This window comes from Pavona decussata, unplaced genomic scaffold (genome assembly GCF_977016875.1).
Source record: "Pavona decussata unplaced genomic scaffold, jaPavDecu1.1 SCAFFOLD_128, whole genome shotgun sequence".
Taxonomy (NCBI): Eukaryota; Metazoa; Cnidaria; class Anthozoa; order Scleractinia; family Agariciidae; genus Pavona; species Pavona decussata.
Genome location: NW_028145542.1, coordinates 3,320,327 through 3,345,727, shown reverse-complemented (window position 1 = coordinate 3,345,727; position 25,401 = coordinate 3,320,327). Strand labels below are relative to the sequence as shown.

The window sequence follows — 25,401 nt, the reverse complement described above, 5'->3', positions numbered from 1 at the left end:
AACGCGACGGAGAATTTAAAGAATTTGATAACACGACAGAAAACGTAACTCGTACCAGCCGAGTACAAAAAACGAGACCAAGAACAATAGCTTGTGGCCCGAAGTCTTATCTCTTGGCCCATCGTAACCCCAAAAAGAAAAAAGAATTTGATAATGCTACTGAACCTTAACTTGGTCCGCCTTACGGACCGAGTAATTATCCCACCTAGTCACAAACTGTACAAAATACCTTTGAATTAGAACAAAAACAAACAAAGCAATAAAACAACAGAACTCTGTATCATGTTTTATTTTATTTCCGATATGTTCCATGTTGTCTGATAGCAACCTTTCAGGATAGAAGACACTTCAACAGTATATAACCTAGTTACAGGCTAAACAAATTCAACTATTGTACTTCACCATTGATCAGCAGCCTGGGGAAAAGGTATAGTCCTGTGCTCTTTACACCTTTGGAGACCATGCCATAACCTCAAGTACCTGCTATTCTAACCACATTTAATTTGTGGTTAAAAGGTTGTTACAAAGCACAATAACAAGCCACTTATGATTTAGACTGCAGCATTATTGTGTTACTGGTTATCTTCAAAAGGAAATGGCAAGATGACATTATTATTGGTGTTCAAGCAAACAAAAATCTCCAATTCCCTATACTAAATTGCCCTGCTATAGTTTACTTAAAGTTTGACCCTTATTACAAGAATGATTGTTAGGCAGCTAATTCTTTACTAGTTTTAAGTTGTAACTTAATCCCTAACTGAAACTTTTAGCTGTCGGAGATACTCTAATACTGATGGTCGGCAACAAACAGGCTTTGTCCTCCAGCTACACTAGATCCTCCTGTAAACTTGCCTTGGCATGCAGCCCCATTAGCAGCAGCACGCTTAAGAAACTCTTTCTGACCAGCTGTCACTTGACCTGCCTTTCCACTCCATGCCTTTAGGGCACTTGCTTGTAAAGCTCGACCAAAGGAAAAGGTCAGGGCCCATGGCTTCTTACCTGTAGACAAAATATATTATTATTATTATTATTATTATTATTATTATCATTATCATTATCATTATTATTATTATTATTATTATAAAAGGTCACTGGACCTCAAGCACTGAAAGTGTAAAGGCACATCACAACAGTACCTTATCTAGTTGAAAATTGGGAAAAAAAAACTCCAACTTTTATTTTGTAATAGTTTCAGAAAGAAATCACATGAAGCAACATCTGACACGATTCAACTGAGTGCGTAACTCAGCATTTCATCCACAAACTCAAAACTTGGAACCACGTTAAAAAGAGATGTCATGTTCCTGTCAAAATCACAAAGCAATCATTTCCCACTGTGATATATACATGTATGTATATATAATTCCCATGCAAACTCATTGGATGAAACACTCCATGTGTTGCTGAAGCAGACATTGGTTAACTCAGATAATAATAGTTGTCTGATATAACCAAACTGAGATCATTCCTTGAATTGCTTGTTTCATTTTCAAAAAATTATTTTTATTTTATTTATCTATTTTATTTGTTATTTTATTAGCTTCGCCAACAGATAATACGTGACAATGATGATCAACAACTTACAGTATACAATAAGAACACAATATGGCAAGGAACCCGCAACAGTGCAAGGCAATTGCTATCCTATAGTTTATCACTTTTCTTCTTTCTTTTCTCTTTCAACAAAATAAGGCTTCAAAATATGGTCAGACTGAACTGTATAAGAGGTCAATCTTCATGGTTATCTTCAAGAAGTGCAAATGACCTTTCAAGAAATAAGTATCCTGCACAATTTTTTGTCAAGTTTCAAGGGTCTTTGCATTATCAGTTTTTTTCACATAGTTGCTTTAGAGCCTCAATTTTTTACAACCGTAAGAAAAAATCGGGCTCACCAAAAATGATAGGCTTGCTGTCTTGAAATATCTTCAATCTACCATCCCACCACCCTGGTATTCAATGCTTGAATGTTTCACATGAGCACTGCACACTGTGAAGTATGCCATGGAACTTCAACCCATTTGTGCTGCTTTGTCTCTCATCTTTTAAAGGGACAGTATCATGCTATTTTTAGTAACACATCGAAAATCGGAAAGACGCTATTCGGTTGATAGCAGCCAAGATATAATGACAAAATTCCATTAAAAGACTATCAGAATGCAAAGAAACTATCCACGGATATTTTCGCAGGTAGATGACCAAGACAGAGAGGGGTTCAAATTTGAAAACGTCTGGCGGACGTTTTCAAATTTCGCTGTTGTAATGCACTAAAAATCACCGTTTGTACTATATTTTGGTTCAACCTTTCGTCTTAGAATCACTATTAATATTTCTTTAAATTAGCGATTGAGAAATTAATTAACACAGTGTTCAAAGTTTAAATTTAGTGAATTTTGGCCAAAAATCATGATATCTCCCATCGATCTCCCATGATACTGCCCCTTTAAGCTAGGAGCCAATAACCTTTGTTGCTTTGGGGGTGACATGACCCCCTGCCAGACAGAGATCAGTAAAGACCCATAAAACAACAAAGAAAAATCGGGGCTACAAGGAACAAGAGGGTACTTACCTTGATACTGGTTGATAGCATTAAGGTTGACAGATGCTTCTTCCTCTGACTGTCCTCCAGACAGAAACACAATCCCAGGGACAGCAGCTGGAACAGTGCGTGACAGTGCTGTCACAGTAGCCCTAGCATTCTGCTCTGGGGCATACTTGGAGGGACAGCTTTGGCCTAAAAAACAAAGACAACTATTTCTTGTATTTATACTCAAACAATTGAAGGTTTCTATTTTGTTTTTTGTTTATCTTTCGTTTTATCTGTACAGGTGTAGGTAGTCTAAAATCAAAGAATTAGCCAACAATTTTCAAAAAAATGAAGTTACCTAAGAGAAGCATGCTTTGTTTGAACCAACTTTCAGCCTTAGAGAAAGTTTGTTTAGACCTTAATGGAAAACAGATGAAGACTTTTTTAAAAATTTGATAAGAGATCAACCTTTCTAGAAAGCAATTTTTCAATTTCTGCCTTTAGAGCTGAAGGGTGTTTTGAACCAATACAATCAAATAAGCACTTATCTTTTGCTTCGGAAAATATTAAAGCTCAGTTTGCAAAACTTTTTCCCCTTTTGTTCAACTCTGACAGCAATTAACTTCCAGCTGCATTTGTACTTTGTGATGTCTGACACCAATGACCTTAAAACAGCTACTGTGCAGGGTAATTTCGATTTCACAATTCGTGCAAGTTGTTAAGATTGAGTGGTAGAAATAAAGCAGTACATTTTCGTCCCTTGTGTAATTAAAAATTACACAGTAAATCACGCCTTATCAGACTTTCAAAATTAATGAAGTTGTTTGTGCGTCATCTGGTTTCCACTGACCACAGAAAGTCGTCCACGACACGTTGTCACTTTCTGAATTTTCCCAAAAAAATCTTTTCTATAGACTTTACAAACAAAACATCTCTCACTTTGGCATGAGATCATTGGCCATTGCTTTTACGAACAAATGTACAGATTAAGCTTATAATTTGCAATAAATATCTATGTTTGTATACGGTTTAAAATAAATTTCCAAAGAATAATTTAAGTTTAAAAAAATGCTGCAAAGTCATGCTGGAAACAAAGGTCACAAAGTTTATAGCAATTATCCACACAAAGGCCAATATTCAGTATCTAAACACAGTTCTTCTCAAGAACAGAATTAACAGCAAGAACTTTGAAACTATCTAGATAAAGTGCAATAGATCATATTTTCTGCCTACCAGCTGTGACCATGTTGGGTTTAAGCAGAGTTCCTTCGAGGTAGACATGATGGTCGACCAAAGCTTTGTACTGAGCAGAAAGCACAGCTTCCGTGACTTGCTGACACCGCTCCAGTGAATGATCACCATCGCACAAAACCTCTGGCTCAACGATGGGTACAAGACCGTTCTGTTGACAAATGGTCGCATAGCGAGCGAGGACATTTGCATTTTCTTTCATAGCCAGCTCCGAGGGAGTATGCTCGGTGATTTTCAGCACACAACGCCATTTGGCGAAGTCGCAACCATCCTTCTTGTACTGGGCACACCTCTCAGCGAGACCGTCAAGGCCTTGCGTGGTCCCTTCTCCTGTTGTTCCAGCAAGCGGCACAACGCCTTTGTCGACTTTGATACCCGGGATTATTCCCTGATCCCGCAGCATTTTCACAAACGGAGTTCCATCATCTGCCTTCTGGTAAACCGTTTCATGGAACAAAATAACACCACTGATATAGTTAGCCATTTCGGCGCCTGAGGTGAACAGAAGTTGGCGATACTGCCGACGGTTCTCTTCGACATTCTCCACTCCAATTCCAGCAAGCCGTTTGCCCATCGTGCCTGTGCTTTCGTCTGCTGCCAGAATTCCTTTGCCGGGAGTCACAATGGTTTCAGCGATTCTCTTCAGCTCCGCTTTCAATTCTAAAGTTAAAGGAGCATCCATAGCGAACAGCAAAAAGTCTTTCGATTCTCGAAAAAATCGGCTCGATACGACCTCCACTCGAATGCAAAATGTAGAGAACGAAGGTCCGTCGTTCTCAGGGTTTTTACCTTCTTATGAAACGTTTTGATTGGTCAGTTCAGAGAGGGAGATGTTACTCTCAACCAATCAGAGCTTATCTTAGAACGTAATCTTCAAAATTCTTTCGAACGTGACAACTGACTCATTAATTTATCAGAGCTTGTGTAAACGTGTCATTTTGGGAAAATAATTTCCGTTGGTTGTATCCTTTTGTGTGTACTTTTGTCTCGAGTTTTATATGTAATAACTCTCGACGAAAAAAAAAAATCAGTCCCTTTCAAGTGTAAACTGGTAGACTTTTTGTTTTGAATTATGAACTCAAAGCAGAACTTCGCCCTGCATAGGGTCTGGCGGGCCCAGAACTCCCTCTATCTCCGCCCTGCATAGGGTCTGGCGGGCCCAGAACTCCCTCTATCTCCGCCCTGCATAGGGTCTGGCGGGCCCAGAACTCCCTCTATCTCCGCCCTGCATAGGGTCTGGCGGGCCCAGAACTCCCTCTATCTCCGCCCTGCATAGGGTCTGGCGAGCCCAGAACTCCCTCTATCTCCGCCCTGCATAGGGTCTGGCAGGTCCAGAACTCCCTATATCTTCGCCCTACTAGAAAGAGCTCTTTCTGCAAAGTTTCATCGTATCAGGTGTAATATCAGCTGAGAAAATGTAAGTTAAAAAATGAAAAATTTAAAGACGTTTGTATGACTGGGAGTATGACGCATACCCCCAGTCATACAAACGTCTGTAAAGTTGTCAAATTTCATCTTACATTTCCTAGGCTGATAAAACACCTTATACAGTCGAACCTCCCCTTGCGCTCACCTCTCTTAAGCGACCACCTCTCATTAGCTACCACTTTTCCAAAATTCCAAAAGTTTTCAAGTCAAATCACTATAGATTGAACCTCTCGTGACTCTCGTAGGCGACCACCTCCTGTAAGCGACCACTTTTAAAGATGATTGTTTACAAGTTTCAATTGTTTTTAACCTCCCATAGGCGACCACTTGACACACAATCTACTGTTTCTCTCACGGGCGAAAATTGCAAAATGTGTCGCTGTAACAGATTGGCCCGGGCATATTGGCCCACAGCATGACAGCGGACGCTGTATTCAAATCTCACAGCCGGAGATACTGAAAACGTCTGCCGAAAAAGCTTAGCATTGAAACAATTGATAACATAGACATGCACTATAGTGTACACTGAAATAAACTTTAAGAATCCCTTGTAGGAAAGAAACTCTTTTATCTTGTAAATAGCATGAATGTACATGTATGAGCGGTGATGACTCTCTCAACTTTGTATTACTTAACAGAAAAGTAAACAAACAAACAAACAAAGGCAAAAGTTGTAACGCTTGAAATGTAACATTGCAAAAGTGCCGTTTACTGTTTGCTCCTAAATCAGGCAGCCTAAAGAAAAGTTACTACTTTGGGTTCCGATAAGCAGTGGCAAAAGGGTTTGGTCTCCGCAATTGCCATATGTAAATTACCCGAAATTTAGACTCCCTGTGGTCAGACCTCTGGTAAGCGACCACCTCCCGTAAGCGACCACCGTATCCTTGAGTTATGGGTGGTCGCTTACGGGAGGTTCGACTGTATGCTGAAACTTTGCAAGGTTACTAAAGTAAAGGTGCACTTTCCGTTGCTGGTATCAATTTTTCATTCAGTTCAATTTTAACTCATTAAAATCTGCTGGCGCCATTTTGGAGAAGGGTCTACTGAACTTTTGACTGAAGCTTTTTTTTTGCTTACGACTGTGACATAGCCTCTCTCCGTTAAGACTTATCGGGCCGGTTGCTTCAGATGTATGACGACGAAAAATACGACTCTTTAAAAGGTTTAGGCTTGGATATCTGTGAAAGAATCTTTCGAAATTTGAAGAATTTCTGTTCTCTAGAATAATTTCAGAATTTTTCCCTAAATTTTTGGCACTCACGTTATGAAGGTTAATTTTCAGGACGCATTCAGAAATGCTATTTGGGAATTATGTTACGAAGAACGGATTTTTTAATCTTTAAAAAAAAATTTTGGGGATAAAACACAGACGAGTTGTGGATACGGCCTGGAGGGTGTGCGTGGGGGAGGAGCACTTTGTCAAGGGAAGTACTGGGTAAGAATCATGAGGATCAGCGGTAAAGCGCAGGAACAAGATGGCGACGAAACTTCTTCAAAAGTGTACGGTTTTCAGTGGTCGTTGTATCACAATTCCTTCACAGAAGCCAGCAAATTTCTTGAACAAATGTAATTTTAAGGTATGTAGATATAATGACTAGTGAGGTTTCGTCAATATACACTGTTCATCAATTTTGATCTCCTGTTGTTACGTTGTTGTTTTTTTCTGCAAACCTTATTCTAAAGCGTTTTTATTCAATATAACGGTGTTTAGTTAGACAACTCATGTTGTGCATTCTTGTAACCAAATGGCAACGTAACACGCAAAGCAAAATCTGTGGAAAGGAAAGACAACCAAATGTCAAATGATAACGAGCAATATATAATGAACTTTGGATTAAGGTGGCTTACTACAGTTTTAATGGAGTATAAGGGCACAACTTTTAACTCTTTTAAAAAAGGTTCCAAGCTGTTTTTCCCTTCACTATTTACTGTTTGCTTAAGTCTTTTACGATTCTATGTGAAATTTGAACAATTAAACGTCAACAAATAGCCAAAATGAGCGACCGAGTATCCAATGAGAGACTGGGCACTAGTAGGTTAAGTCACGTTTTTCTCAAATTCTACCCGTATGACCCCACCTGAAAATTTCAGAAATAAGAAATTGGGTCTGATTTAACATTCATGCAAAGTAAAATAAAAATCTGTGAGACAGTTTTTGCACAAACTAAGAGAATGTGAAATCAAAAATAGCTCAAAATCTGTCTTACGGATTTTTCAAAAATTTTGGCTCCAAACGTGATTCACTCGAACAAATCAACCGTGAAAATTTCATCGTAAGTTGTAAGGTAAGGTCTCGAGCAATCCTCGATCAAAGACAGGTTTTTACAACCTCGGACGAGAACTGAATTGCGCATGCCCTTTATTTAAGCGCGCGCTCATGTATCGCCATGCATCGCGTGCGAGAAAGGTACCGTAAATTAGAGCTCTTTTACCGAATGTTTATCAATTTTTTTTGCCATATTTTTTTGGTCCTAGGCTTGATTACATGTTTGAATGGAGTTTTGAAACTATCGCTACATATACCAAAGAGATTTGACGCCTTTCAAGTGCTGAAGTGGTTTTTGTTACTTCTTGAGGTTACTTGCGTCATTTTTGCACGCGCGACAAATACTGACGTGTGGGAGGCTATCATAGCGCGCGCTACTAAGTCTCGGAAAAAAAAACTGTAGTAAGCCACCTTAATGCCACCAGCATTGGTGCCACCAGGGTGGTGAGTTGAGGGGGGGACAGGGATGGGGGTATAAAAGGTAGCCCTTTCATGTACCTTCCATAGATAAGGGTTCTCGTTTCACATATACAGCTACAGTAGGAAAACTGCATCCCTTTTTGTTCGGTTTGTTTGAGATATTTCAAAAGGTCCTATTTAAATACCTAGTAAATTATAGTTTTCCCTACCATTTGCTTAGTGTCAGCTTGTGAAATCCCAACCCTTTTATATACCTTGAACCTGAAAAAGGTAACCCCTTTTGGGTGGATTCTCCCTGTAGAGGGACTATGCCTCCCCTACCCTCCCCTGCAGTCCAGTTTAGATCCTCATTAGCATTCTGCTTCCAGTCGGAAATGTTTTACTTATTTTCCTGAATGAAGTATACCATCCTTAAAATCAATAATATTGAAGACCAAGACTGGTTGTGAGTGTCATTTTCTATTGATTGATTAATAACAATAAAGATATTTTAACAGGGAGCCCACATTACAAAATGTTAAATAAAATGTGGTTTTCAGAGGGGCCCTGCATGGGATAAATTACAATTTAATAAAATGGCTAAACAGTGAAAGCTAAGAATTGGAAACATTAAAAATTAAGATTTCAAATAATCAGCATAAAAATGGAAAATTCAAGAAACACTCCTAATGTGTCTTTTAAAAGCTGGAATATATGAAATATTTTTAACTTCATCAGATAAGATGTTTCAGTCATCAGCGGCTTGACATATAAAATGGTTTTGGCCCCAAGTGCAACATGATTGGGGTTTACAAATGTTGTTTTTGTTTTGAGTATTGTAAATTGCGAGTGTCTTTATAACTATGAAACTTGAAATTCCAGTCAATCAAGCCATTTAAAGCCTTAAAAAACAAAATCAATCCATGAAATCTTCTTCCTTTTCATCAAGTTATCCCAGCCAATCTGATCAAGTTCCTCGCTAGCAGATGAATGCTTTGGCATATCAAGAAAAATTTTGTCAGCTACATTTTGCAGCACTTGGACTTTTTTCATCACATTAGTTTTTTTCTCCCTACATGACATCCGCGTAATCTAACAAGGGTATTATTGTTGATTTAACAAAACGTTCTCTGATATCTCCTGGTAGGAAACACTTTATTCTGCGTAGTAGGCCCAACCTTTGCAAAACTTTGCTATGGAGGTATTCAACATGGTCTGACAAAGTCAGGTTCTCATTTGTAATTACACCAAGGTACCTATAAGAGTTTAGATGATCCAATGTTCTTTCATTGATTGTCAAGGCCACATCACTAAAATGAGTAAGTTTCTTTGAACCACCAATGAACATACAGTTGAACCTTTATAAAATTTTTTTTTTTTTTTGAAATGGCCCTGTATTAAGCGACCACCGTCTGTTAAGCGGCCAGTTCTCAAAATTCCTGATTGTTCGCTCATACAAATGCTGCATTTGTTACCTGTGTTAGGTGGCCACCTCTTTTAAGCGGCAACGGCCACCCTACAGCAGTCCTATGTTTGTCTTTCTTTATTTTTTTACCTGTATTAAGTGGCCACCCTTGAATGGAAACTAAGCCATATGTTATTTTATGCGGTATTTTATTGTGTTTAAAATGCGATCCAGCATCACTATAAAGAAATAACATGCACAAAACAACTGCAAGCTGATACTCGGCCGTTTAATATCGTTAACGCTTTTCAGATGTCTGCAATGTGCTGAAGTACAGTACCATATCACGAACGCTAAAAAAAGTTTGTTTTGAATATGCTTCACTCTTTAGCAAGAAATTCCTCTTTGAGCGTAACAACTATGAAATGACGGAATGAGATATTTTGTTGTGAACTGTAAGTCATAGAAAAAGAGCACTGTATACCGTAGAAGAGTAGAGGACAATTTATTGCATAGAACTTTTACACAATGTTACGTATATTATACCATTAAGTTACAAGTTGGCACTGAACTTTGTTTAAAGTATTGATCGCTTGAAAGAGTGTTGATTGTCCTATTGTTTCCTTTCATAAAGTGTTTTTGTATGATACGCCATAATTGAAATTGACATTAGACAACGCCCATTGAGTATTTTTAGTGATCCTGTATTAAGCCGCCACCTGTATTAAGCAGCCAGTTCCTCAAGTCCTGAGGATGGCCGTTATATACAGGTTCGACTGTAAGTTTCGATTTCAAAGCATTTAAATATGTCAGTTTATGCTGGTAGAGCCATTGTGCTAGCCCAACTAGATCTTCATTTAGCATGGTCTGTAATCCAATACTTATAGCTGATTCTGAAGAACAGTGTAGGGCTGTCATCAGCAAATAAGGTAACAGAACTGTTAAGAAGAACATTAGGCAGATCATTGACCATGATAAACAAATAAAGGCCCCAGAATTGACCCTTGAGGAACATCCACTGACACCTTTCTAGTGGAGGACGTAACCTGTCCAATAACTGTTTTGTGACACCGAGAAGAAAGGTAAGAATTGAACCAGGCCAGAGCAGTGCGAGTTACTCCTATATAGTCTTGAGCTTTCTTAACATGATGACATGGTCAACAGTTGTCAGTATCAAAGGCTTTCTTTAAGTCAATAAAAAACCACTCCATTCACTAATCCTTTATCCATGTTCCCTAGTACCTCGTCTGCAAATTGAGTCAAAGCCAGACTGGTAGATCTCCCACAGCCAAAACCAAATTGATTAACGAAACATTATTCAAAGCAAGGTAGTCATAAAGTTGGGAATGCATAGGTCTCTCAATGACTTTGCTAACAGTGGGGAGGATGGTAATCAGGCGATAATTATCTTTATCAGTTCTATCACCTTGCTTAAAATTTGAACGATTAAATTCTGACATTGTTTTTTATCAATAATAATTATTATTATTATTGAACACATTCCATGTTTTCATTTTTGTTTTAAAGATTTTTACAATTCATCTTTCCCATGCAAGAAGTGATGATGCTAGTAAAGCAGGGCAGACGCAGACAGTTCCACAATCAAGGAAGGCACGGCCAAGGACAAAGTCACCATCCCACAAATTAAGAGCACGTCCTAAAGAGTCAGATGAACATGTAAGTCAATGCAATTGGTGGTCTACTGTACATGTAGACCCTGTGAGTTGTTTATTCACATTTAAAAGCACATTGCAGTCTTTCAACTCAATTACGTCTTTCTATTCACAATACTAAAATCCAGATCGTTCTATATACAATAAAAGGTGGGAAAATATATCATAATAAACCAATAAGAGACATAACTGTTGCATTTACAATGTAGAGATGAATAATACTAAAAATTATTGCTGTAGCAGCGTCAGCTCCGTTGTCGGAGAGATCCGTGAAACTCAAAGAAAACTAAATGACTCACAGGTTCCACAAGGCAGAGAGGTTTATTGTGCCAACTCTTACAGCAATCCTGTGTAGTAGGACATGTTGGGGCGAACGCTCTAGACTAGCAGTTTCTGAGTTAAACAGCAATAATTGATCCCGTGGTTCCCGTCGGTATAAAAGCTAAGGACACTTGACCTCTAGCAGAAAATCCTTGTGATGTGTTGCGGTTACAAAAGGGAAAATATCTAAAAATACCATGAAACAAAACTAAGGCACGTGGGTGCCGTTACAATCGCCATGGCTAATGATGAAAAAAGATCTAAACATAGCGATTAGTGTCTGGCAGATAATGTAGAGATGACAGCCCTTTCTAATGCTTCACTGTACGCTGTTGAATACGCTCTATTTCATGTTGATATTCTAATTTCCATCTATTTGCTTACAATTGAATCATGATTTACCACTTTTGTCTGGCCTATCTTGAACTTGGTAATCAATGTTAAATCAGTGTATGACATTTGCAGACTGCAGACTGCAGACCGCAGACTGCACACTGCAGACTGTAAAATAATAACCCTATAACACTGTATACTTTCGAAAATTCTCAGACCACCGCAATAATTTATTTAGGGGCGAGATATTATAAGCTTAATAAATCTCTAAGAGTTTGGTTTTCACCCTGAATACGCCCATTACTCATTAAATAACCAGCATCACATTAAGAATTATACTAAAACTACCCACTAGAGCCTTTACATGATGTTATTTCCTTCGCGCAAAAACATTGGTTCAGTGCGTGTTAACACGAAATGGTTCTGCGAGCGGTGTTCATATTATTAATTGCAGATCGAGCGGATAGCATCTGTTACACATGGTTTCTCATTCACAGTATTTAGATTCCTTCCACATCACAAATACGGCCGACGATTTACTTCCGGTATTCTAGGGTTTAGTTCATTTCTGGTATATTCTAACATTCCACAGACAAATTACTCAAACAAATCGGATGTCAATATCCCACCGCATTCCGAACTTTCTTTGCTGAAGAATTACTCAATAGACAAGTATTAGTTGGCTACTTGTTTTATCATACAACGATAACCTATTAAGAAGAAAAAGAAAGAATCGTACCGAGAATCCGTCGAAACCATTTCTTATGAACCTTTACAGCCAAAGACAACTTGGGAACGAGGTTGTTGTAACTTTACGCGGGAAAAATCAACCTCGTCGATTTCCAATTTTTTTCCTTTTGACGTTGCTTTATTGATGATGACGTCACCTTTATTCTTATGTCTCAATGTGTATTATTTTACAATTAACAGTCTTTGGTCTGCAGTCTGTGGTCTGCGGTCTGCAGTCTGCAAATGTCATACACCGATGTTAAATTTCCTGTTTATCAAACAATGTTTGATAATTTATAGAGAAATACAGGTGTAGATGGTTCTTTGAAAGAACTTAATCATGCCAGCCTGGTGTACATTTTCATGAATTTGGATTAATTGTCTGTTCAAGATAATGTAACAATTTCATTATAACAATTAAGGGGAAAAACTTTGTACAATATTAATATGTATATTTTATTTTTTAGGGTTTAATGCACTGTACTGCTTATGTAACCGGTGAGAGATACAATATTCATGGTATTCGTAATTATTTGAGCAGCATGCCCAAGTACCAGATTACTTTTATGCCAGAAGGTAAATATTGAATTGATATGACAAAAAAGATATTAATTATATTGCTTAGTCAGGTTAAGTTGGAAACTGTGACACTGTTGACAGTCCTTCTGTTCTTTTGTGGCCAATTTGGTAAAACTCTGGATCTGAGCCCTGACCTTTTTTTATTGCATTTGAACCTCTCCACAATGGCCACCTTGGGGACAGAAGAAAGTGGCCGTTGTGGAGAGGTGGCCGTTATGGGTTGGTAGGGGTGTAATATGACACCTTTTTTTTCGGAAAGTACAACATGTTTATTATGGCAATCCAATCTTAAATAATATATAGAGGTGAAATACACAATAAAACGTAAATAATGTTTCGAATCAAAATGTTAAAAAGACGAAACGAGCAAGGTTTGCAACATTAATTCGCTATATTATTGTAGACAATTTATGCTTACTGCAGCATATAAATGGACACAGTCAAAATACGTATATCATTAAAATGGATACAGAAACGTAATGTTCCAAAGTCAAATGTGGATTACTGCATCGGTTTATAAAAAATGTGTTTTTGACCCGGTTTTTTGACAAAAAAGTACTGTACTGGCCGTTGTCGAGAGGTTATTTTGGCAGTTGGGGACGCACTTTGGTGGCCGTTGCCGTTGTAGAGAGGTGGCCGTTGTAGAGAGGTTTAAACAAGAGCTAATTATGGACTGTCCGCCGGGACAAAAAAATGTGGCCGTTATAGAGAGGTGGCCGTTGTGGAGAGGTGGCCGTTAAGGGAGGTTCGACTGTAATTTATTTTCGAAGTACTTTGTTCAAGGTTTACTGTTTTTGACACTTATGTCCAGAAATGCACCTATTGTAATTACCTTGAATTTGGGTACTTTAAATAAGACAGACCTTTTTGTCATTTTCATATGACTTTATGTTGACAGAATTATTTGTGTTTTAGGAAGAATTTATGGTAGGGGATACCTTGTGTTGTCTATCATACAGTTCATGCATCTCATTAGTAAGAGTGTATTTCTGGACATAGCTTGTTTTTGAAGAGGCGTAATTAGTATTATTGAAGGGAATTAATTAAGTTGCATTTTAAATTTGGTTTGCTTTGAAAAGAAAAACAGCTTGAAACACTAAACTAACAGGTTAAAACAACTAACTCTAATAGCTGTCCATGGAATTAAATTCAGGGAGGGCTTATTAACACTGAGAAAGATTAAGTGGGATTTTGAGATTTGGGGTGCGTTATATTTGAAATATTACCGTATTTCTTGACACATATAGTTACACAACCCAGTCAGGCGATAACAGTTCAAATTGGTTGACCTTGTTTAAAGTTCTGTACATCAATTACAGCAAATCCTTGTATCCTGAGTGCATTTTTATTAATGAATTAAAGTATTATCAACTCTTGCATTTTTTTTGCTATATCATTTGTATTTGTCATGCCCACTTCCCCTCGCTGGTTAAATTAAAGATCAGGGCCCAGTTGTTCGAAAGCCAGTTAACGCTAATCCCCGATTAAAAGTTAACCGAGGTTTTCATCTCGCTTGTTAAAAATAACAGCTGCTTTTAAGCTAAGGGCAAAGAAAAGTCTAAAACTGAAGGGAAAAAATCTTTTGGAGAAATGCTTATTAAAATTGTATCAAACTTCACGTTACTCCATGATTTGCTCAATCAGGCTGTGAACAACTGGGCCCAGGAGCTAATGGCACTTGAATGTACAATTTACATGTGGCTTTGAGCAGCTGTGTTCCTTGACACTGATCTCATGGTACATGTATATATTATAATATATTACAATCAGGAAAAAATAGTTCAGGCTTCAGAAGTGATTCATCGTTTTATTTGAGCGCTCTTTGAAAATTGTTCTACACAAGGAATATTATAATGTATTATATATGCCACTCACTGATTCAATACAAGCCACTTTAACTGGCCCAGCATGTAGCAGGCAGCACTCAGCACCTGGAAAATACTTACATCTGCCAACCTTTTTCCCCTGAACTGTGTATATTTGTGTTGTTTGATAATTTATGCATTAAATAAAAGTCTGGTAATTTAACAAAGATGACCATATGAAATTGCAGATGAAAGGAATGTCCTCCGTGTGTGTATCAAGGACAAGAATGGTGAAAACACTGCAGATGTGTTTTTCTTCAGGTATAACTATTGAGCATTCCTTTCACTGGGTTATTATTTATTTATCAGTAAGTTCTTTGACTTCCTTTGTAACTCATGGTTCTAAGCTTAGCTGGTAGATCACTATCCTAGTTAATTACTGATGTTTACTAACTGAGGAAAAATTCCAGTACTGCTAAGAAAGAGTGGTAAGAGAAAGACTGAGTTATGATTTGAAATATGCCTTTGCTGATTTGTGGGGAAGGGGCCAAGGAACTCACCAGAGGTGTAGAATAATCTATTAATCCATCTCAATAAATTGCATGTACTAAGATCTTGGCGTTACAATTAGGGACAGTTGCAGATTACCAAATTAAAAGTTGGGTAACTTCTAGTTTTAAAACATTAATGAGTCAGAAAACTTAGAACAGTCAAGGGCTTGAAGGGTAGTTTAAGGTGCCTTGATAATTCACTGTTTTGTTTTGTTTTGTTGTGCTTTTTAAACAGGTGGCTTGGCTCAGTGGTGTTATGGAATGTTTCTAGCTCTGAGGTATGAAATAATAAGCTAACTGCATGGAGCACAAGCATCCTGGCTTAATTCAATCATAAGTGTTGTGTGGCTACTTATAGTGAGTGCAAAGAATAAGAATTTCACATAATTTAGGACGCATTTTATTATAAAGTACAATACTCAAAGAATGGTTACATTTTAGGATTTCATCTACGACTTATAAGTTAGAGCCACCTTGTACCGTATATGAAAAAACAACATGTAGTAACCCGGCCAACAATGTGGTTAAACACAGACAGAATTTATTACAGACGATACGCAAGTTACAGAGCGCATGAGGACCATGACTGGTATGCTTGCAATGTCACATTCTACTGTCACGCTGTACAACTCCAAATTACAACACAACACCACAAGAAAGTGCTACTCATTTGCTTATATTTGAATCCATGGTCATATCCACAGACTCAAACATTAAAACCATCTTGTGGAGCTGCATAATAAACAGTGTTACTAACAGGAGAGTAATGTTCAGTAGCTTTTATGGCCACTCTTCAGCACGTTGTTCCTACTGTTCCTACCTTGTACAGCATTACAATAATAAACAACACAAAAAGGAAAGCAGTTACCTGCTACAGCTTTTATTAAAATAGGTACACGTCTGTAAGATCATTAATGGCCTCAAAAGTAAGAACTGGTTACTTTCAAATTTTTCCCCTAGGAGAAATACTTAATAAATGTTGCAAAGCTGTTTCAGGAAGGGGGATTTGAAACAGCACTTGGTGAAACAGAGGATGAACAACTTCTTTATTCATACTCCAAGTGAGTGGATTCACAATAATTATTATTCTCAATAATTTGGTTTGGACAGCCAATAATATAATTATTTACTTCAATGTAAATATATACCATAAATTATATATATTATGTATTTTTTTTGTGAAAACCATTCTTTTCTGTGACTGTATATTTTAAATTAATTTTCCTTGATGACATTTTTGTCTTAGAAACTCCACTTCTCTTGTTAATGGAAGGATTGTATTGAATGAGAATTCCAAAGAGGACCACATGGCTTTGGAAAAATATGCTTTCTCCAATGCTATGGCTTTATCTGGTATGAAAAACTGATTTTAATTTGTAATATATATATTATTACTTTTTGTCACCATCTTCTCTCTAATCTCATCAGTGAAAGAAAAGGTATTAGAGGGTTTGCATGGTTGCCTGGTAAACTGTTAAATAGCTTATCAAGGCAATTGTATGTGTAGGACTTCAAGAATAGGTTGCATCCCTATAGTTGTTCTGTAAGCATCTTTGCCAAGTTGATAATGTAGAGATGCATAAAGAACAACTGAACTAGCATTGCAACCCAGTTGGCTATGCTGGTACCTACAATTTTGCTCTTGTGGAGTTGCATGGCTATAACTTAGTAAAAACATTTACCATTGCCTTGGGAAGACTGCTTCATGTTTCATTTTTATCAAATTATGGTATTTATACTTGAATGATAAAACCCCAGCTCTGGCATTTACTATCACTGAGTTCATGAAGGGGATGTTGTTTCAAACTAAGGCAATTAAAAGGCAAACACTCAGAAAAAATGTTTTATTATGTGTATTGACCTTAGTGGTCTGAATAAACACATCCTTTGTGTAGTGCTGTATAGGAAGTAGTCCAAGAGGAATTTTGGACTAAAAAGACAGGCGTTTCGTAAATATGGTACAATGATGTTTTCTGTAATTCATTCAATGACTACTCTTTTGATTTGCAGTTAAACTTGCTATTTGGGAAGATGTGTTAGACCAATATGTACAGTCCATAAGATGGGTTCCGGAGGTCAGTAATTAACTACTGGTAGATAATTATAATTTTCATTAGTTGAATGCAAAATCCCCTCAAGTCACAGAATAGCTTTAAATTTCCTGTAATAGTGCCTACATACCTGCCAACTCTCAGGCCTGCGGGTTGAAAACTTCAATCTCATGCCAGCTCATGCTTATGGACCAGTTCCTCACACCTGGCTGAAAATGTGAGCTATTACAGTTTAAACTGACACACTTTCCAAAAACATGTAAACGCAAACCAATGCGAGAAATGAAACGTCCATGTGAAATGAGTAAATTATGATACTTTCCCCGAAATCTCTGATTTTTGAAGGTCCATATGGTGGTTAATCATTTTCTTGAGAACTTCAGAATTATTTGCAACGTCTTTGGAAATCTTCGGGTGTCTTTGGAAGTCTTCGGAAATTTATGGATATGTTAATGAGTTGTCTTTGAAAATCCTGGAACTCCCAAGATAAAAATCTGACTCAGAAAAAGTTGGCAGGTATATAATATAACAATAGAGTTGATGTTCGCAGGCGTAAATATGTTTTTGGCCCGACTCAGGCTCATTTTAGCCTAAGCTGCAGGCGAGGGCTAAAATGAGTTCTGAGAAGGGCCAAAAACATATTTACGCCCAAGAACATCAACTCTATTACTATTATAATACTTTCAGAGGGCATTAACAAAAGGAATCAAAGACAGTACAGTAAGCAATCACGATATCTTCTGTGAACGCTGCCGGAATCGCGTTGGCGTTTATTTTATTGTACAAAAGCTTTTCTAGTCACAAAAACTTAAAACTTTGGCAGAACACCGCAAAATTTGTCAAAAGAATCTTTGCTTCTAAGTTTTCAAAAGGAAAATAACAGAATTTTGTAAACAGCGAAGAAATAGTCACTTGCGACTGTTAAAATTAATTATGCAATTGCTTAACTAAGCGGGTTTCGTTCAAAGGAGACAAATTACACTCACTCGTCTCTGGCCGTGGGGCTACTACAGGCATTATTTCCACCATCGCCCACAGTTTCCATATAAAAGTCCTCTTCATCTAGCTCAGACGACTGAGAATTTGCTTCTTCGTTAGGTTTTCCATCGATTTTGTAGCTCAAAACAATTTCTTTGCAGATGGCAGGGCTTCCGGTCAAACAAGCAAGAAAACGGCGCGAACAGTTGAATGGCTTCCAGTTCTGATTGGCTGGCTACATTATTTTCTTCTTTCTTATTGGCTCAGAGCAGCTGGCTAAAATATATTCTAGCCCGCAAAATACGCCGCAATGCCCGATGAAATTATTATAATAGATATTAATGAGCTTAGTACGCAGTAGGTTGTGTGAAAATAGAGGATAGCAAATTATCCATGTAGGACCAGTGTGGCAACTAATTAGACACATCCTGATTTGAACTTGCAGCCTACCTCTTTTTGTTTTTATTTCATTACCAATTAAAGGACTCGACAACAGTTTAAGTCAAATTACATAAGGTAATCAGGAGTCTCGTTGGTTACGCACTAATATTTAGATATCCTTTTTCCTCAGCCATGCTAGTTTTTTCATGGGCTCTTTTTACTATTTGATCTGAGACGTTAATTAAAGAGATTTTTCTATCACTTTCCCTAAGAACTCAAGATATTTTAAAATAAAATTATTTTTATGTTGTTTATTTATTCATTCATGTACGGTCAAATCTCCATGAGCAACCACCCCTTGTAAGCAACCACCTCCCATAAGGGAACACCTATCCAAAACACCAAATTTTTCCCAGTCAAAGTCCTATAGTTGGAACCTCTCGTAAACAACCACCTCTCTTAAGTGACCACGACCACTTTTTGAGGTGACGGCATTACAATTTTCACTGTTTTTAACCTCTCGTAAGCGACCACTTGACCCATGGTCTGATCTCCATGTTCGCTGTATGTACTACGCTACTCAAAGTTTACAAGGAACTTTTAGTAACAACCCAACACTGCTCGTATTGCAACTAGGAAAATGTATGCAATAAATTCTCGTCTAATAAGTAAATGTGTCAATCGAGATCTGTTCCCTGTCAGAGACTCCCTCTGGTTGAACCCTCGTAAACGACCACTTCTCGTAAGTGACCACTAAATCTTGGCATTTTGGGTGATCGCTTACAGGAGGTTCGACTGTATTTTATTTAGTTTTGCTCATTCATGTACCTACAAGTGTTAGTTTTGTATATTTAATTTCTTATTATTTCTTATCACAAGGCTCCAACAATTTCGAAGAATTTTTTCTTGTTTAAAGGACCATTATTTTATACAGCAGCTCGTCAGCAATCAGTCGATCAGTTTATATTTTTATCTCCTATTTGAAAGAAAACAAAAGAAAAAAATTCTGCCAGATTAAATGCCAATCCTAGAAAACAATATAAGTTGTAGCAAAACAAAATAAATAAACTAGATAAACTAGAGAGAGATTCACATCTTGCATAACACCATACTTATCATGTGAAAGATTTATTCAAGTTTGCTTTACTGAGATGGGATATTCTTCCTTGGCTGATATACACTGGCATTCTGCAAAGCTCACCTGTTGTGTTACTAATCATTAGCAATTTCATCATATTTCAGGCTTTGAAAAGAGGAATAAAAGTTAGGATGTCAAGGAAAGAAGTTCTAGAAAAAACAGGAGAACTTATCTCCCTCAGGTTGATATCTAAGGCATACATATGTATAAAGCTGGAACTTATCTGTAGGGATAAAAGGAGGGCCAATGGAGTTCTTGGGAAGAAGAAATAAATTAACCAGCTAAAATAAAAATGAAATAAAATAAATAAATAAATAATTAAAACTGGGATAGGGATGTAGTACAATTTAAAATAAAACAAAATAAATCAAAATAAGATTAAAATCTGGGCGACACATCAAAATCAGACAGACAACTGAACCATCCAAATAATTATTAAATTTTTATTACAATTAAATGTTGGAATCCCACACTGTATGAAATCTCAATCTGCAAATACTCTGGTGACGTACCCTTCATACAGCTGTTTGTTCATGGTGACACGACTCTATTGTCTGTCTGTTCAATCACAAGGTTAACTGTTCATTCATTCGTTCAGTTTACAAGGGTTGTCATTTCTGTTCGTTTACTTAGCGGTTTATACGGTTGGTTAGGGTGTGGTTCCACTTGTCTTTGTGCACAATTTGGCACAACACTTTTGTTAGTCAAAATCTTGACTGCTCATTCATTCATTCATTCATTCATTCATTCATTCATTCATTCATTCATTCATTCATTCATTCATGCATGCATGCATGCATGCATGCATGCATGCATTCATTCATTCATTCATTCATTCATTCATTCATTCATTCATTCATTCATTCATTCATTCATTCATTCATTCATTCATTCATTCATTCGTTCGTTCCTTCGTTCATTCGTTCATTCGTTCATTCGTTCATTTGTTCATTCATTCGTTCGTTCGTTCGTTCGTTCATTCATTCATTCATTCATTCAATCAATCAATTAGGGCAATTCAGTTGTCTGTCTGGTTTTGATGCTTGGCCCAAATTTTAATTTAATTTAATTTTAATTTATTTAACATTTGACTACACCCTACCCCTCCCCAATTTATTTTATTTTAATTTTGTTCTTTTCCGAGATTTCCTACGGCCCCTTGTATCCCTATAAATTTCTTAGATGTTTTAAGTTATTTAAAGAACAGGCTTGAGTGACAAGTTTCTTGACCAGATTAATAAATTATTATAAAGTTAAGAAGTAAGTTACAAGAATTTCAGGCTTTTGTGTTTATACTGCCACATTTTATTCAGCTACTGATTACTAAAGGCTGACAGCTTGCCAGAAGGTCAAAGTTTGTGTAATGATATGCCTGCACTTTAATCTGTGATGAAAGCCTTTGTTGTTAGTTCTGCTTGTTTTCTTCATTTTTTTTTCTTGTTTTTTCATGTACTCTTCCTCGTTTCACCCTCCAATGGTGAAACAGTCTAGCGGTGTATTTTTTTTTTCTGCAGAACACAATCAATTTTAGAATAGTTTAGTTGTGTGGAGTATTTGTATCTATACGTTGAAGTGTTGATAAATGAATTTCAGAGGTGGATTTAGGAGATATGAAAATACGGTATGACTCAAGCATGGACGCCAACCCCCTTCTCAACTACAAAGAAGGCCAATTCCATAGCTAATAGTTCGATTCTATATATATTTTGAAGTTCAATCAAGTGCTTATATTTTTCGTAGTCTTTATTTGATGAATTGAAGTGTGCTTTTTGTGTTTCCATGCTGGCAATGAAGATTGAGAAACCCTTTGAAGTCCCAGTTGTTCCTAATGGCAAATCATATCAGTACTAATTAACTATTTTCTTACGTTGCACCTTGCTGATGATGTTAATTGTTTTAGGTACAAGATCAACCTGTCATCTGACCTTCTGATGACGCCAGATTTTTATTGGGATCGGCCAGAAACCCTGGAAAACTTGTACGATAAAACTTGCCACTACCTTGACATCTATAAAAGGACAAGGGTAAGACATTTGATCTATATTAATCTGCAGTTTAACAGGTAGATGGTTCACCTGGGTTGAAACCTTTTGCCAGTCCTTATACCCATTGGCTCCTGGCTATGAGGGGACTAGACTCCTTGTATCACTTGTGACTGCATGCCTTTTGCGCCATGACGTGTCATTGGAAGAAATGTGTTGGAATATTTTAAACCCGTTGAATAAATGAGAATGAGGTATTAATCAGTGAATGACACAGGCATACTCGGAAAAAGTCCGAGTGCCCCTATCAGGAGTCGAACGTGGTAGATCATCCGAACTAGTAATCGGAAGGTCTTAGGTTCGACTCCTGATAGGAGCACTCGGATTTCCTTTGTCCGAGTATGCCTGTGCCGTTCACTGAATAATACACCATTCTCAATGTGTCATTTTGCCACAGACAGCCGATAAACCAGGAAACCATCTTACAAAGCATGCCTAACTGAGCTTGATAGAGTGAATTGAGCCAGAGATACACACCTAAAAATCATTGTGCAAATGCTTACTCACACACAAAGACAGCCATTAAAAGTTTTGGTTAAAACGTTTCACATTATTCTCTGATGTTTAGGTGGGCGGAAACTTTTTCAACGTGAATAAAGGTGACTGAAAGGCCAAAAAAATAAATAAATAAAATAATAATAATAAAATAACAGAAGAAGTTGAGAGGGAAAAAAGAACTTGGCCATCTCCATCTTTCCTCGAAATTTTGCTTTTTGCAAGTTTATGCTTTGAGTGAAATCCTTGATATCATTGCTACTTTATTGGAGTTCTGTTCGGGTTTTCAACACCTCTCTTTAATATGTAAGTATTGTATATTTTTCATGCGCAAACGAACATGTTTGCAGTTTGTTCAATAACAAAGAGAAAATGATTAATACCCTAGCTTCATTTAGGCTGTAATTTATTGAAAATGAAGTTCTTTTTTGATGCCTCTTTCACAAGGTGATGAATGAGAAATTGAACCACTGTTCAGAAATGGTAGAGTTACTAAGGACGCATCTGAGTGAAAAACATTCCTTCAGACTGGAATGGGGCATTATAGCACTTATAGCAGTTGAGGTAGGGCATAGTTCACGCAAGTAAAATCAGTTTTCATTGTACTGATAGGTTATTTTTACTATTTTACTTCAAAGAAGGCATACCATCAGATTAGTTGAATTTCTTTGGTAACTCACACTGTCTGTTTGGTTGTTTTTATAGGTGCTATTTGAGACAATATACTTGATAGAGAGGTACTTCCCCTTCAGATGACTTTGGCTTTTTAACAAGAAATAAATAATTTAGAAACTCAGCTTAACCATCCTTGTGTTCGATCAGCCCAAATCTCATAACAACACTGAGAACATCGATGGATGATTTGGACCATGGTTTCGGCGATGGGGGTAGAGATGTTTGCTATGAAATAGCATTGTAACAAACTTTCTTTTCAATTTTTTTTTATGTCAAATAAAAAGTATAGGCTTTCTAAAAGCCCTTTCCAATGTCATGTTAAGTTGGTTTTGGTTCCCTCGTTGGAACGGACGACTTCTCGCTTCGTTCATCGCTCGCTGTCGTGACTTCGTCAACCACTTTCGCGACTTCTTCCCTTAAAGAGGTCGACTTGTGGTATGTCTATAAAAAGTACGAAAGCTATGAATCCACTAATGGGCACTTTTGCTTGTAGACGAGCCATAGTCGATCGTATTGTACCATAAAATCAGACTATGTACCGCTAAAATACCAGAGCCTAAAATCCTTCTGTAAGGTTGTTAGCTGTTTGAAGCTGTCAGCTTGGTGTTTCAAGCTGTTCTTGTTGTCACACAACCAATTTTGCAAAAGCAAAATTCTCCCCAAAAAGAAGCCCCGCCGAAAATAAATGTACTGAGAAACCCAGGGTTTATATTCAGAATGTCACTGTATTTTCAATATGTAGATTAAACTAACTGTTGTGTAATCAAAGATTTTGGAGTCCGTTCGAAATGCCTTTTTGGGGAACTACAATATGACGTCATTCAAAATGGCGACGAACATACACCGAAAAGATCTGCTGATGTGCAGAGGACACGCACATGACAACACGGGCACACCAACAGCTTACTCCTTCGTCGAACGCAATAAACGCGGGGTTTGATAGTGAAGTGGTGAATAGACTTATTCACTGCGTCCCTGATTTTAATTCCGGACTTGTGTTAACTAAGTACAGTGGAACCTCGATTTAACGAACCTCTATTTAACGAAGTCCTCGACATAACGAACGATATTCCATGTCCCGGCCAAAGTTACAGTAAAATGTATGGAATAGAACCTCGATATAACGAACCTCGTTATAACGAATTCTTCGATATAACGAACATAATCCGGAATCCCAAACGTAAAATCTACCTCGATAAAATGAATTACAATGTCAACACTTTTAAATCGCTACTCTGAAAGTGTCGTTTCTTTGTAAACAAAAGCTGCGCGTCTGCTCAAAAGTGAAAATAATTGCTACTGAAAGCCACCATGCTTAATAATGCATCTCAAAACGCGGCACTTCTGGGTGACGAAAATTGCATTGAATTGCGTGTCAGAAGTCACCTGTGTTACAAATCAATCATTAACTATGACCTCGATATAACGAACATTTTGGTCGATTCCCCTCAAGTTCGTTATATCGAGGTTTTCGATATAACGAACCCTCGATTTAACGAACAAATTTGGCCGGTCCCCAACGACTTCGTTAAATCGAGGTTCCACTGTATAGCTTGGATTTTGTGGAACTTTCTGATTCTCGCCTGGCGGCCGGCGAGGGTTTTTATCAAGAGTCCTGATTCACAATTGATCATGTTGATTTCGAAATTCCAATTCGTGATGAAGATACAGAGGATCGACCTGCATGAAAACCATGAGTGGGTAATACAGCTTTCCTGCCTAAATATAATTAATTTATCAAGTAATCCACCACATATTCTCGCTTTCGACATTATACCAATACTCGGTCACTGATATCCTATAGCGGTATTCCTCAAGTGATATATCATGCGGTTACAAACAAGAACTCAACATACTGTTGATAGGCAGTGGCGGAAAACACTGAAAAGTTTACATCCTCGAAGCGCACAGTTTTCGTCAAGTTTTCTTCTCGGGAAAACTGATCGCTTCTCACAACAGATAATGTCCGGACAAATTTCTGTGAATATTTTCGGGTTATTTTTCTGAAATTCACTCATAACTCATAACTAGTTTCCCCGGGGCACTCAACAGTTCATTTTGGTGGATATCCGCTTCTTTTAAAATTTGTTTCCTTCGAAAAAAGATAATTTCAGATGGAAACGTTGGATTATTTTTGCAAAAAGTAAATGTTCCAGAAAGTGGTCATTTGACGTCCTGGTCCAGTTGTTCAAAGGCCGGAAAACTTTATCCAGTGGATAAGTCACTATCCGTCAGTTTCAATCTGTTCAAAGATTCAGTATTTCCTCTTGTACAAGCGAATATCATTATGCACACTCTAACTACAGTTAAGTTTGGGAGTGTACGAAAACCTTGGACAACGTTTAACGTGAAGTATATTTAAGACCCTGAATAGTGC

The 25,401-nt window shown here is 37.4% G+C and overlaps 2 protein-coding genes across 2 annotated transcripts; one reads left to right on the top strand and one right to left on the bottom strand.

Annotated features, from left to right (window-relative positions):
• Window positions 1-274: 274 nt before the first annotated feature.
• On the bottom strand, window positions 275-4,538 carry LOC146469011 (fructose-bisphosphate aldolase C-like). Its single transcript, XM_085124055.1, has 3 exons — window positions 3,758-4,538; window positions 2,567-2,731; window positions 275-999 (listed from the first exon to the last, which is right to left on the bottom strand). The coding sequence occupies exons 1-3, from the start codon at window positions 4,455-4,457 to the stop codon at window positions 785-787; spliced, it is 1,080 nt and encodes a 359-aa protein (XP_084980181.1). The 5' UTR covers window positions 4,458-4,538; the 3' UTR covers window positions 275-784.
• Window positions 4,539-6,629: 2,091 nt separating this feature from the next.
• LOC146469010 (required for meiotic nuclear division protein 1 homolog) lies at window positions 6,630-23,145 on the top strand. The gene is made up of 12 exons (XM_085124051.1): window positions 6,630-6,780; window positions 10,801-10,950; window positions 12,797-12,905; window positions 14,962-15,034; window positions 15,500-15,542; window positions 16,225-16,325; window positions 16,511-16,617; window positions 17,275-17,339; window positions 19,917-19,993; window positions 21,713-21,836; window positions 22,797-22,913; window positions 23,055-23,145. The coding sequence occupies exons 1-12, from the start codon at window positions 6,679-6,681 to the stop codon at window positions 23,103-23,105; spliced, it is 1,119 nt and encodes a 372-aa protein (XP_084980177.1). The 5' UTR covers window positions 6,630-6,678; the 3' UTR covers window positions 23,106-23,145.
• Window positions 23,146-25,401: the final 2,256 nt, after the last annotated feature.